General features: G+C 45.1%; 1 protein-coding gene across 1 annotated transcript in view; it reads left to right on the top strand.

Moving 5' to 3' along the window:
- DNAH9 (dynein axonemal heavy chain 9) overlaps window positions 1-14,886 on the top strand; it is a 299,550-nt gene that overhangs the window by 29,716 nt on the left and 254,948 nt on the right. The window contains exons 9-13 of the mRNA XM_033846740.2: window positions 2,320-2,470; window positions 5,201-5,315; window positions 9,389-9,457; window positions 11,206-11,332; window positions 14,143-14,398. Coding sequence (XP_033702631.1) covers window positions 2,320-2,470; window positions 5,201-5,315; window positions 9,389-9,457; window positions 11,206-11,332; window positions 14,143-14,398 — 718 coding nt within the window. The remainder of the gene's footprint in view (window positions 1-2,319; window positions 2,471-5,200; window positions 5,316-9,388; window positions 9,458-11,205; window positions 11,333-14,142; window positions 14,399-14,886) is intronic.

The raw sequence follows: 14,886 nt of genomic DNA, 5'->3' as shown, positions 1-14,886 counted from the left end.
TGGTCACCATCCTAAATCCATGGCTCTGCAACACCGCGGCTGTTTAACCGCTGCCGTCAGGTTGGTTCAGGCTGGAGCAAACCACTCAAGCACAAGTAACTGCAGTAAGAAGACACCGGCCCTAGCCCTGTGCTGCCTAGATCAGATGGTACGCAAATGCGCAGGAGGGGGAGGTTTAGGACGATGAGTAGGTAAACGTCTACAGAAATGAGAGATCTGGGTTGTGAGACCTGAAGACTTAGTGGAACAGAACAGACCTTCCATAAACTGAGACAACACTTATTCTGTAGAGCCTGAAGGTTTAGAAACAGGACTTATCAGGTTACAAGGAGGTAGAGTTTAGCCAAGTAGAGGAAAGAGGTTTCTGTTAATGCTGTTTAAAGATGGAATAAACTTCCTTGAGATGTAGGTAAGTTTCCAGGAACTGAACATGTCCAAACGTAGACTGGGTGATTTGTGGGACAATTGCAAAAGAGGCTTAAACCCAGGATGTGTGAAACCATGCTGTTCTAGAACACTGGGCATATATATATTTAACTCATTCAAGAATATACATATGTATTCTTTAATAAATACCTACTACTCTGTAACTCAGGAAGAGTTTTAGAATTTCTCTCTCCAAGTATTTAATTCCAAGAGAAGGGCTTATATGTGTCTATAAAATAATCCCTTTCGCCATTAACTGTCATGGCTAATTGGGATGTTACCACTCATAACTGGTGAAGCTGGAACCCCATCTCTGCCGTGAGGATGTCCAGCCCTATCCCTCCCATAAATCCCTGTGCACCATGGATTTCAAGGCGTCTTCAGGTGTCTCACATATACTCTGAAGTTGCTCTGTCTTTGACATCATGGTGTCGTTGCTACTTGTCTACAGTCTCCCTTAAAAATGTCATCTGCCCAGGAAGGCGCTTTTGGGGGTCTTACTATTGCTCTTCTGATGATCCCCACCATTACAGCATCTACATTTATGCCAAGGGCATATCTGTCTGGGTTCCAAACACCCCAATCTTTGCATTTTGTGGTGGAGGAGGGTTCTGAGCAGAAGCAGCGAGAGACCTTTCCAACTTTGCACACCCTTTGCTACCAAGTCCTGAAGCAACACTGCTCATACCCGGAGTCTCAAAGGGCTCTCACGGAGCAGACTCTTCTTCTTTGGGCTCCAACACCTCTTTTCAACAAGGCTACCCACCCAGTCTGTGCAACCTTGTAGGAAAACCATAACCATTCGGTCCCTTCTGCCTCCTTGGTTTTCTCTTTTTGGTCATCCCACCAACAAGAAATCAAAGCCCTTCCCTCCTCCTTCAGCCAAAACAAAAGCTTCCAATGTATATAATTTCGTGCAAAGAAGTGCCTTTTCAGGCTGGGGAAGTAGGGACCCCTGAGTCCAGATACCCCTGTTACTGCTGTAAGACCATTCAACCACTAGGTGTGCCTCATGGACATGGCCAGAAGGGGTATGTCCAGGGCAGAGAACCTGAGTCCGAGGGTGTGGGCTGGCTGCAGAGGTCCCTCAGCCCACACCTCTGTACCTCTCAGCAAGATGTGTGAGCCAGAACTTGGTGGAGACCTGCTCTCTTGTGGCTCCATGGAGGAAGAGCTACTTCCTGCTGTCTCCAGAGATCTTGGTGATTTTGGGTTGGAAGACTGGGTGGTCCTAGAAGTCATGTATTGTTATATCCTAAATATAACTGGAGTCTTCCACGACCTTGTCTCAGGGTAGCATGAGGATCAGAGAAACACAGTCCAGCAACCAGGAAGTGATTAAAAGCATTTCACATTCTGATCCCGCTGCTCCCACCAAGGGGTTAGGGCAGTTGTGATGCACAAGAAACATCTGCAAAGTATCCTTGCAATCACTGCCTTCTGGGGGCAACTGCTCCCTGAAACTCTTTTCTTGGTCCCCACTCTCAAATTTTAGCCCTCCCGATTCTCCCCAACACCCAGCCTATTAGCTTCATTTTTCTTCTCCGTCATCACCCTCCATATCTGCATTAGGTCTTTATGATGTACATCAGCTTACCCTTTCTGACATCTTTCATTTTCTCTTTGTTTCACCCTCTACCCAGGTTCTTACAACACGGCAGGGTCTGGTATGTCATTCAACACACAGGAATCCCTCCTTCAGAAACAAAGACCAGAGGGACAGACTATGAATATTCTGCCGATTCATAATTATCCATCCAGTTGCACAGTAACGGTTTTTTGACCCTCTTACATTTGTGGACAGACATATTAAGGAAAAACCAGGATACAAGATGAATGTAACCTTGGAAAAGTTGAATCTGTGACTTTTTCCCTTCTTTTCTGCCTCTGTAGCTGTTAGACATAGCAGGAAACCTCCTGGAGAGACCACTGGTAGCACAGGACACATCTGATAAATACCTGGTGCTCATCCACATGTTCAGCGAGGACCTGGATGCCGTGAGGATGATCTACAGTCAGCATGTCCAGGAGGAGGTGGAGCATGGTAAGCTTGTTGTCACATTTGAATGGGGGACGTCTGTTACCAGAAAGGGTGCCACTCTTCTGTATTTGTTACACGTCTGCTGCGAATCCAGGGCATTCTCCAAGAGCACAACCTTCTTGCTTGAAATTCTAGACTTGGGTGATTGAAGAGTTCACTGAACTGTGCATTTCCCTGTGTCTAGGGCAGGATTGGCAGACTGACCCAGAGCAGTGAAGTCCTGACCACTGCCTCGGGTCAGTTTAGACCTCAGCATAATGTGTGAGTTGACCCTCAATCAATGTCGCCACACCGATTAATCTTTAACATACCTCAATTCCACAGTAGATTTGTACATGCCTGAGAAAAGGTTCTTATCCCTTCCAATGCCTTATCAACCATGCTTTTGGGAGGAGGAACCAGCAGGAGCCTGACAAAGGGCAGTAACACACTGAGGTTACTGTAATTCTTAGATGACCTGTCTTGTCTATTTGAAAGTCAAACACAAGTTCAGTTCAGCTTTGCAAATGTTTCTTGAGGCCTTGCTATATGCAAGGTAAATTTGTGGGCACCGCATGCAGAGGCAGGTCAGGATAAGGGAGAGAATAATTAATCCTAACAGGTGGTTCTTCAAGGAACGCGATTGGCATGAACAGAGTTATAAAGAACTGTAGCAAAACAAGATGAATTGGGCTGGGAGGTGGGAGGAAGAGTTTATGGAGATGGTGGCCTTGAGCTTGACCCTGAAAGATGGGGAGATGGACAGCCAGGGAGAAGAGGCAATGGTCTTGGATGCAAAGGCAGGAAACGGTGTGGAAGGTGACCAGTTGGACCTGCCTGAGCCAAACAAGGTATATAGAGGGAGAGCAGGTCAGCCATGGAGTTTGGAGCCAGATCATGAAGTGCTCTGAGTGCCCTGTTAGGGAATCTGGAATTCATCATAAAGGCAACAAGAAATTTTCAAAAGTTTTTAAGTAATGGCATAACAGGACCACTATTTCTATAAACAGGTTTCACAGTGAGGTCATTAAGAATGGCTTCCACTTAGGAAGTCATCCCAGAAAAATCTGTTGGCCTCAGCTTTATGAGGGACCATCCTCCTGACTTCTCACAGTGGGATGCAGAGTTTGAAAACTCAAACACCTTCAGATGCATATTGAATTTCTGTTGTGCATAACAAATTATCACAACCTTAGTGGATTAAAACAACATCCATCTTTGAGCTCACAGTTGTGTAGGTCTGCAGCCCAGTTTGGTGTGCCTGCGTTCTTCACTCAGAATCTCAAGGCTGAAATCAGTCAACTGGGCCAAGTTCTCTTCTGGGGTCTCTGGGGGAAAAATCTACTTCCCAGCTCATTTTTGTTGGTAGAATCCAGTTCCTTGTGACTGCAGGACTGAGGTCTCTGTGTCTTTGTTGGCTGTCAGCCAGGGCCTGCTCTCAGAGATTAGAAGCCCTCCTGTCCCTAACCACATAGCCGCCCCATCTTCGAGCCAGTAATGGCATGTTGAATCCTTCTCATGCTTCAGATCCCTGACTTCCCCTTCTGCCAATAACCAGAGAAAACTCTTCTGTTCAAGGCCTCACCTGATTAAGTCAGGCCCACCCAGGGTCATCTCCCATTTGCCATATAAAGTAACGTCATCACAGGAGTGATATCTCATCACATTCGGTTTCCGCCTATACTTAAAGAGGAGAGACTCATGCAAGGGTGAGGGTCATTGGGTGTCATCTTAGAATTTTGCCTACCATGGAAGCCAAGTAGAAAATGACAGTGTTGGACCTGGGCTGAGTGTAAGGCATCAGGGAGTGGTGGGGTCCATGGTCAACTAAAGGACAAGACCAATATTCAGCTCCTACAGTTAGTTAGAACGGGGGCTGATGGTTGCCAGATTTCCCAGTTTTATCAGAGAAGCTGGAAACTGAGTTTTTTTTTAATGAAATCTTACAATTGTTAATTTTGACAACTGATTATAAGCAAACAAACCCACTGAATGGACTGAAGTGAGAATATCCAGGCTGTGCTAACTCTGGTCAAGGGCTTCGTAATCCACATGGCCTGTCTCATACATAATCTTACTGAATTCTCACAGAAACCCTGGAAGTTAAGTGAGGAAGATATTATCCCCATTTTATATATGAAAAACCTAAGTGCCTGAGAGATTAAGTTGTCTGTTTAAGGCAGTGTGTCTTTTTTTTTTAAAACATCTTTATTGGAGTATAATTGCTTTACAATTGTGTGTTAGTTTCTGCTTTATAACAAAGTGCATCAGTTATATATATATACATATGTTCCAAGGCAGTGTGTCTTAACCCTGACTGTACAATTAGAATTATCCTGAGTGATTTCTAAAAATACTGATGACAAGGCCCCACGCAGACCAATCAAATCAGAATGGCTTGGATGGGGCCCAGGCCTCAGTGTTTCTAGAAGAGCCCCAGGTGACGCTGATGTGCAGCTGGATTGAAAGTCACAGGTGTGCAGTCAGAAAGCCAGTGAGTGGCAGAGCTGGGCTGGGAATGGCTGTCCTCTGTTGCTGTTTAGCGTTCTTCCCAAGGGCACTCTTCCTTCCCCCTTAGCAGAACTCGGTGATGTCCCAGGAATTTCCATCTCAGTGTAAGCCCAGGGTGACTTTAGCAAGTGGAGGTGGATGAGGCAAAAAGTGCAGTAAGTGGTGGGAGGTGGGGGAGTGTTCATGAGTAGAGTGGGGCTCAGGCCTGGAGCCTCGCTTCAGTCTGCTGTGCCCTGTCCCCAGGCTTCTCCTCTGTGCATAAGAACATGCCTGCTGTGGCTGGGAGGCTCCGCTGGGCGCAGGAGCTGAGGCAGCGCATCCAGGGTCCCTTCGACAACTTCAGACGCATGACACACCCGTGAGTACCTCGTTGCTGAAAGGCAGGTTTGTTTCAGCCTTCTGCTCCCGCTCTGGATTTCAAGTATTGTGGCAACGCAACTCAGTTACTTGAGGCACAAAAATCATCTTCTTTTCTTTCCATTTCCAGCAATCAGCCAGTATCTTAGTCCATTCAGGCTGCCGTAACAGAATACTATAGACAGTGTGACTTAAGAATATCAGAAATCTCTCTCTCACAGTTCTGGAGGCTGGGAAGTCCAAGGTCAAGGTGCTGGCAGATTTGGTGTCTGTTGAAGAGGACCTGCTTCCTGACTCACAGCTGGCTGTCTTCCCACTGTGTCCTCAGATGCAGCAGGAGGGACTCAGCAGCCGTCTGGGGTCTCTTTTATACGGGCACTCATCCCATTCATGAGTACTCCACCCTCATGACCTAATCACCTCCCAAGGCACCACCTTAGGCTTCAACATATGGATTTGGGGAGGACACAGACATTCAGTTCATAGCAACCAGGTACTACTGGCCAAGCATTAACGAGATTGATACATTTGGATTGAAGAGTGGGTCCCTTGGTGTCAGGTGAGGCTTACTGGACACAGGCTGGCTCCTTTTGCTCCAGCAGAGTCCTTGTTTCCAGGGAAAAATGAGTCAGGGTTTTCAAGCTCTTTGGATTCCTCCACACATCTCCTCTGACACGACGGCTCTTTACTACCAAGGCTGCTGGAGAATAATGAAGCCCAGCATTTCCTGAAATGTGGTGTGAGGGCCTCATGTATTAGAAACCCCAGGTGCTTGCTAATGGTGCAGATTACCAGCCCTCACCCCCCACCTACTAAATCCAGATCTCAGGGCAGGGTGGTGCCTGGGATCTGCTTCCTTGGCACACTCTCCCCATGATCCAACGGTGACCAGGTTTGGAAACTATTGGCCTGCCTCACAGCTGAGTCTGGAAGCCAAGCTAGTTAGAGGCATCTGGGCTGCTAGAGCGAGAGAAGAGCTGTTGCAATACCTTGTTGAGGATGCTGCCTGGGGAAAGGCAGGCTTTCTCTGACCCCTCTTTCTAAAGACTCCATCTTGTTGAAAACACCTGGCTTTGGCAAACACAACATGTTCAGAGCAGCATTATTTACAGTGGCCAAGACATGGAAACAACCTAAGCGTCCATTGATGGATGAATGGATGAAGATGTGAGATATATATATCACATATGTAATGGAATATTATTCAGCCATAAAAAAGAAGGAAATCCTGCCATTTGCAACATGGATGGACCTTGAGGGCATTATGCTAAGTGAAATAAGGCAGAAAGAGAAAGACAAATACTATATGGTCTCACTTATATCTGGAATCTGGAAATAAGAAATAAAGCCAAACTCATAGTAAAAGAGATCAGATTTGTGGTTATCTGGTTATGGGGGGTGAGGTTTGAGGAGGAGGGTGGGGGAAATGGATGAAGGTCAAACTTTACCAACTTCCAGTTAAAAGATAAATACTGAGGATGTCAAGTACCACGATGGCTGTAGTTAGCACGGCTGCATGGTATATATAAAGGTTGTTAAGTGAGTAGATCCTAAAAGTTCTCATCACAAGAAAAAAGAAACATTTTTTTCATTTTTTCTTGTATCTATATGAGATGATGGATGTTAACTAAACACATTGTGATCATTTTACAGTATATGTAAGTCAAGTCATGTTCTGCATCTTAAATTTACACAGTGCTGTACGTCAATTACTTCTCAATAAAACTGGAAACATTTTTTTTAAAAAAGACTAACCACTTTCAAAGGCCAGAAAGACAATGAAAGATAGCCAGGTTGTGGTCTGAAGGGAACCTCCACCACATCACCCCGTGTTGCCAAGAGGAAGAATGACTCAATGTGAGAAATCTCCCTACTGTTGGAGAGAAGCCGAAAATCTAGATTTACTTTAAAACCAGCAAGTATTCCTCTTTTCCTCAAACTCCGTACAAATCAAACAAATGTGCCCGTGAGTCAGACCTGCCCAGTGGGAGATCCGTCTGCAGTGTCTGCTCTGTCTGAGCGAGCTCTTCGTTGTGCAGGTGAAGAGACTGAGGCAGATAGAAATGAGGTGACCTGCCTGGAGTCCAAAGATAGCAAGGACAGAACTGGAACAGGCATCTGGGTCTCAGGGGTCCTCACCCAGAACTCTGCCAGGGGACCCCTCCCGCCCCAGCCATAGGAAGCTTGGCCCGGAGTCCAGCTGAGACCCCATCTTCTCAAACATGCCTCCCAGGGAGGGAGGGAGAAGACATGAGAATGGGTGGGGAGGGTGGCAGGGCTGCTGCTAGGAATGTGGCCTGCGGGAGCTGTCCTGGTCCAGCTCCCTGGAGCAGAGCTGAGGCAGCCTGCAGGAATTTACAGGGATGCTCTTGGGACCCGCGCCTGTGAGGGAGGGGGGAGGGATCGGGCAGAGGAGAAGCTGAGCTGCAGCACAGTTGCAAGTAGGCTTCAGCTCATCCGATGGGGAAGTCTGACCCTTTAGGGTTGCCTGGCCTTTGTACCCCACGTCAGCTGGTCGGTGGAAGTGGGCTGTGGGGCAGGGAGGGGCTTGACCCTGGGTGAGGAGGCAGCTCTGTCTGTTTGGCAGAGGCTGTTCTCAAAGAGGGAGGCAGCTACACTTCATCAGCCTTCCTGGTGGGGGAGATTGGGGATGGGGGGTGGTCCCGAGAGGGTGTCTGAATGGCACCCCACCACGTCCTCCACAGTTCCCATGGAAGTTCCTGTTTGTTCTAAAAATGAATTCACATTCTTGTGTATACTCTGTAATATATTTATGAATTGGTTAGTGAAATGGTTTTGATTCCTCGCCATGAAGTGAAGTAGAACCTGCAGGGAGTTTGATGCACTTATTCCTGTGACTTCTCAAGCCTCCCAGGCAAGTCCCAGGGGCCGAGGTGCAGAAGCCACTCTCTCCTCTAGCCTCGTTCTTTTCCAGATAGAAACTGAGATCTGGGGTCAGGGCTTGTCCTCGCTGTCCTGCAGACACCTCTGCTCCTTCACGAGGAAAGGGGACCGAGCAACTGGGAAAAACTCCAGGAAATCCAGTGCTTTCTCTGCAGGTGTGAGGGCTTAAATCAAAGCTCGAAGCTCGGGGGAGCCTGTGAAGATTTAAAGAGCAAATGGATTTTAAAGAATCTTTGCAATAAGCTGCCTCGTTTTGCTAGCAGAACAAACAAGATCCTCCAACACAGTTAGTGTGAAGGTTTCTGAAAATTACAGATACTTCACCAACTTTCCCAGGAGCTGGACTCTTCATTTTGTGCTGTAAAGAAGTGTCAAAACCGGGGAGCAGGTGTGGGCAACGATGCCTCCGTGGTCCTCAGTGGACCCAGGGAAGCCTCCGAGCGTGTGTCTGCGCATGTGAGCATACAAGTGTGTGCATGTGTGTGTGTGCATGTATGTGCGTTTTGTGTGCTCAAGTTTGGGGACATAAGAGGTGGGAGGGAACCTCATATAAATGTGGCAATGAGTAATGAGGCAGAATATTTCTCATCACGTGCCCTAGATGGATCTCAGAGAAGGGGAATATATACATACATATTGTTACGTATATGACAATGTTTGTATATGTGTGTGGGATGTGTATATATATATATATATATATATATATATAGCTATTTTATATATGCACTGTTATATACATATATACACATATATGTTATATAGTTTTTGTTATAATGTATAACGTTACATACAGTTTTGTTCTTGAATACAGAAAACTGCAACACCTAGAATTTTTCTTGCATGTCTCAATTTCCCTCCTGGTTTTTGAAGGACTTCATTTTACACGCGCAAGACTGGCTCAGCCAGGGTGAGGGGGTTGGCGGAGCCCTGGCAGGGAGAGGCTGTCCTCCTGTCACCTGGGCGCTGACTGCATTTGGGAAAGTGCAGATGCCCTCTAGTGGCCGGTGGCAGATGTTCAGGAAGAAGAGTGCAGGCTCATTTAGGGGCCTTTGGAAACTTGCCCAGGAAGCTATTCAGCCTCCTCTTTATAAGCTGCAGTTTGTTACTCAGATCATTATTTTCACTTCTTCTAATTCGATGTCATTTTTTCCCTCTCTTTTGTATGGGTAGTTGCATGGAATCTGCCGAAGGAAAGCGCATGATACAAAAATATGAAGAAATGCTCTCATTGTTGGAAAAGTAAGTAGTTTCCGGGACTAGATCGTTCTGCAAATGCAGAGCCCCCACCATGCCCTCTGCAGTTCTGAGTTTGTGCACATTTCTCTGTGGCAGTGAAGTGTCGCTCTGTGTTTTATGTTATAACCACAATATCTGTGAGTACAGTGCTTCAGGGTTGCAAACAGCAGGTCTCCGGGAATGCAGCTCTAGTCTGGAAATGAGCACTTTTCCAGTGCAGGTTTGTTGGGAACGTGAGCTCGGCAGAGCTAGAAGTGGGGCGCTCCTCATGGCACCCCGAGATCAGTGTCATGGAAAATCTCAGCAGCTACTCGCTAAGCAGAAATTGACAGTTGGTGCCACACAAAGAGACAATAAGTTTAAAAAATACTTCCTGCATCCTTTGACAGAGAAAGCATAAGAACGAAGATTTTACATGGGTTCATAGTTGTTCCTTCTTTAAAGCTGCAGTCAGTCTTTTGGGGGAGCAGGGTCCAGACACAGTCTGTGTCTTGCCTTGTAATCCTCTCCTGATTCAGAAGAGGAGCACCGTACACATTATGATTATAATTATAGTTATGATCACACTTAGCATTGTGGAGACATCTTAGCTGGCAGCACCTCCACCTGCCAGGTCACCCAAGTTCTACCCTTTCGACTTCCCAAATATGAGCTTCAAATCTGTCCCCTCCTCTCTGCACCCACCACCCACATTTCACCAGAGACCAGAGCCTCTCGGGCCTGAACTGCTGCAGTGGCTTCCTAAGAGCCTCTCTGCTCTGGACCTGTGCCCCTCAGCGCCCACACTGTCACCAAATCCCCTTTCCTCACATCCCCTGTCGGGGAGGCCTCTCAGTGTCTCCCACCAGCTCCTTTTTACCGTGACCCAAAACGTGCTCCCTGATGCCTGGGCCCTTGCCCTCTCCTCCCTCAGGTGCAATGTCTACTCACTCTCCCCAGCGCACCATCTGCTGCTCCCTGCCTCAACCTTCGTCCACACTGCTGCTCCTGCCCGGAACACTCACTCCCCCTCACTGCCCAGCTGCTGCTCATCCTGAGACTCAGTCAAGCATCGCTTCAGCCCCTCCTCCGTGAGACCCTCCCTGGCATCCTCCTCATCACCCCCACCCACCCACCTACCTCTGCCATTCAAAGCCTAATGCCCAGTACATCTGCCTGGGATTGTACTTGCTGCATCCTCTGTTGACCCGTGGTTGCACCACTAGCTGCGTTTACCATGGGATGTTTATTCATCGTTTTATCTCCCAAGCCCAACACATCAATGTGTAATGACTGAACAGTGAATGTCCGTGAGCCACGTGAAGATTAGCGTGAGAACAAATCTTACCCAATAAATTCTTCCAACATTTACTAGGACTAATCACCACTTCCCTTATCCTCCCAGAAGATCGCATGGAGTCTCTCTTTCTGCTCTCCTCTGATTTAAGCTTTGCCACCTTTAGGAAATGAGGGGTTACCTGCAGGAGCTGACTTGCCCGGCTGAGTCAATGACTCTGACTTAAGAATGTATTCAGGTATTTCACTAATAGCATCTTCAGTTCCTGAGATATATGTATTAAAGATAGATAGATAGATGGATGGTTGGATTAGATAGATAGGTAGCTATAGAGATGTTATATATATACATATATAGCTATGTCATTTATGTTATATATATCTATATAGAGAGATGTATCTTCAGTTAATCATTGCCAGGCATTGGGGAGCTGGGAGGGTGCTCATGAGGTGACCGTCATCTCTGATCCTCACAGGTATGAGACAAGACTCTACGAGGACTGGTGTCAAACAGTATCAGAGAAGTCGCAGTACAACCTTTCCCGGCCACTTCTGAAACGTGATCCAGAGACAAAGCAGATCACTGTCAACTTTAGCCCACAGGTAAGTCCAAAGACAGTAACTTCCTCTTGGTTTCTGAAGAGTTTCATTTGACTCTGCTGATTTCAAAGGCAAAAAGTCTTTCTATAAGAATATGCAAAAGCTGCTCAAAAGAACTTGTACCCTGGATTTCTTTTTTGGGATAAATCTTAGGGTGTAGTGTTTTCTTAAGTTGTCCACTGTTCACATTTTTCTCCAGGGTCAGCCAGTATATTTGCTTTGATTTTGCACAACAGAAAATATTGCAAAATATCACTTGGTACCATAGTGATACCGTTTGGTACCATAGTCAACCGGGCCTACCTTGAATACACACTGCGGGTGAAGGCTGTTGACTAGATGCTAGAGGGCCAACCAAGTGTAACCTGGTTCCTGACTTCCAAGAGCCCACAAGCTAGTTAGAAGCCAGAATCTCAACATGCAAAAGTCTGGTTTCATTAGGTAGCATATGATAAATCTCCAAGGAGTAGCTTTGGAAATGAGACTAGATTATTGGTTCTCAACCAAGGCAATTTTGTCCCAAAAATGGAGACATTTTTGGTTGTCAAACGTGAAGGGGGTGCCAGTAGCACATGGTGTAAGTAGATACAAACTTCCTACAATGAACAGGACAGCACCCCACAGCAAAGAGTTTTTTGTCCCAAACTGTCAATGGTTCTGAGGTTGAGAAACCCTGCTTTAAATAGAAAGGGTAGAAAACCAGTGGGCTGTAGCAGCCATGGAAAGCTTAATGCTGGAGAAAACTATAACCAAAAGCAAGCCCACATCAGGATGTACATCATTCAGCTTAAAAATTGAAGAAAGGTATTGGCCACACCAAGCTAAAGGCAGTCTCCTTTCTGTCTCCTAAAGTTCTGTCTTGATGGCATCTTCCATAGGAATGTAGTGTAGAAAGAGGTGAAAGCTAAGCTGACAGAATATTGGTTTCTTTTGAGATAATTCCAGTTTAAGTAGAACATCAATTCCCCCTAGAATAAAAGTCAACAAAGGGAGTTGGAGGGTTCGTTTCTTCACTTTGGCAAGACGAGTCTGAGGTTGAACTCATTAAATCCTTGGAGTAATTTTATCAGCATTCGCTTTGAGCAGTATTGAATATTAAATGCCCAAAGAGTTGAGTACCTGGATTACCAACTAGGCTGCAGTCCAGATGGTATAATTGTAGTAATTAAGTCCTTGGTGTAAGACAGTATTGCAGATGGGCCCTCGTCTATATGCTCCGAAGACAAGGTCTCTGTCTGCTTCCATGTGCAGCACATGGTGGGTGCTTTACAGGTGTTTGTAGGTGATAGAAGGGAAAGGAGGAAGAGGAAAGGGGTGAGAAAAGAAAAGTGGAGGGAGATACATACCTAAATTATAATGTGAGTCAGGGGGAGACGGCTACAAACACAAGAAGTCAGAGAAGGGCTACGAATATCCCTTGGCTTCCAACCTCAAGCAAAGTGGCAACAGCTACGCTATGAAGAATGAACAGTAACACATCTGTCTTTCTAGAGGAACATGATCAAAGATTTGACCAGGATAAGAATTGTATGGGTTAAAAACATATATATATATATATATATGTAGTAATTTGTTATATATTAAATAATTTATTTAAATTATTTAAAATTTTCTATTGTTGGACATTTAAATATTTTCTAGTTTTATCAATCTGTATTTCATTGATTCTAGGACACACACGGGTTTTTTATATCTTAATATCTCTGAAAATAGCATGTGTTTATAGTTAAATAAACCACATTTTTTTCTTCCTTAGGTGAAATACTAAAATATTTCTGAATCTGACATAAAATACTACTGATATAAAATACTACTGACATAAAATTTTTGACATAAAATACTACTGAATCTTACCATTAATGGCATCTTATATTTGGATAAAATATGTTATAAATAATGCTACAATGAGCATCTTTAGTTATTACTGCACTGTATTTCTTTGGGATAAATGCCTAGAAAGGGGATTGCTGGGCTAAAGGGTGCTCACATTTTGAGAGTTTTAGCTTATTTTATCAATTTGCTCTTCAGAAAGATGTAACTCAGGCATTCTCCTGCCAGCAAGATATCATTCATTTCTTCAAATCACTTCTAACCTGTTGAACCAAAAAATATGTAATATCTCAATGTTGTTTTAATTTGCATTTATTTGACCACTAGAAAAGTAGAAAGTTTTTCATGTGTTCATTGGACATTTATCTTTCTTCTCCTGTGAATTGCTTGTTCATATCCGTTGCCCACTTTTGAGTGAAAGTGCTCTCTTTTCCTATGAATTTGTCAGACTATTTGTGAAATATCTGTCAGATATTAAGAAATCTGTTGCAAGTATTTTTATCTGTTGAAGTGTGGCATTTTATTATGTGTATGATATTTTATGCATATAAATTTTATCTTTTATTTTCTGGTTGTACATTTGGAATGGTCTTCTCTACTTCAATATTATATAAATCGTCCACATTTTTTTCATTTTTTGTTTTCATTTTTTACATTTAAATTTTTAATATCTATCTTGCGCTTATTTCAATATAAACTCGGAGGCTAAGGTCATTTCCCTGCTAAAGGATTAGCATTTGTCTTAACCCTGAGTAGGGTTATCTGGGCAGGAACGAAGAGCTGGCCCAGAGCCACTGGAAGGAGAGTTGGGAGCCCAGTTGTCTTTTCCTTCTCAGAGAAGATTTAAGGAACCAGTAGGAGCAGAAGTTGAGAAAGGACCCAGAAGAAGGCCCTTGGGCCCCTGGGGTTTCCCAGTCCTGATCGATACGGCTGCTATTCGCTGCCACTGAACTACAGCCACTTATGTCGATTCTTTTCTCCAGCTGATTTCCGTGCTGAAAGAAATGAGTTATCTTCAATCCCAGCAGATGACGCACATCCCTGAGACAGCAGCAGCTATGTTCTCCTCCAGGGAATTCTATCGGCAGCTTGTGGCTAAATTGGAGTTGATGGCAAATTGGTACAACAAGGTTATGAAAACTCTGCTAGAGGTGGAATTTCCATTAGTGCAGGAAGAGCTGCAAAATATCGATCTCTGCCTGAGAGCTGCAGAGGAGACTCTGAGCTGGAAAACAGAAGGTAACAGGAGACCACCTGGGGTCTGGGGAAAGGTTGGAAGTCAAGATTCTAATAAAGTTGGTAGAACCTCACTTCATTCCCCGGTTAATCTGATCTGGGTTTGAAGCACGAGTCTGTCCTCTCAGATATGTGCCCGACATAGAGAAGACAATGAGGAACGGCGTCCCTCTTCCGCCTCCTCTGTGTGCCTGGGAGGTTTAGACAGCTTTGCTGCCACGCTCTGGGGAATTTTCATGAACTCTCCCACAGTCTCCAGCATATACTGGGCACTCCATGGAGGAGGATTTTTACTACATTATCATTGTTACTTACTTTTCTTAACTGGACCATAAACATCTTAAATGAGGGAACTATGCATTTACTTTTCTCGTATCCTCCAGCGCAATTCAATAAACTTTCATTGACTGATTAACATGTACACGGCACCATGTGCAGGACTGTGAGGAGAATATGAAATACAGGGGATGTGACCCCTACCTTCAAAGAGC

The sequence above is a fragment of the Tursiops truncatus genome, chromosome 20 (assembly GCF_011762595.2).
Source record: "Tursiops truncatus isolate mTurTru1 chromosome 20, mTurTru1.mat.Y, whole genome shotgun sequence".
NCBI lineage: Eukaryota > Metazoa > Chordata > Mammalia > Artiodactyla > Delphinidae > Tursiops > Tursiops truncatus.
Note: the sequence above shows the minus strand (reverse complement) of the source record. Positions and strands in the feature narration are given on the sequence as shown.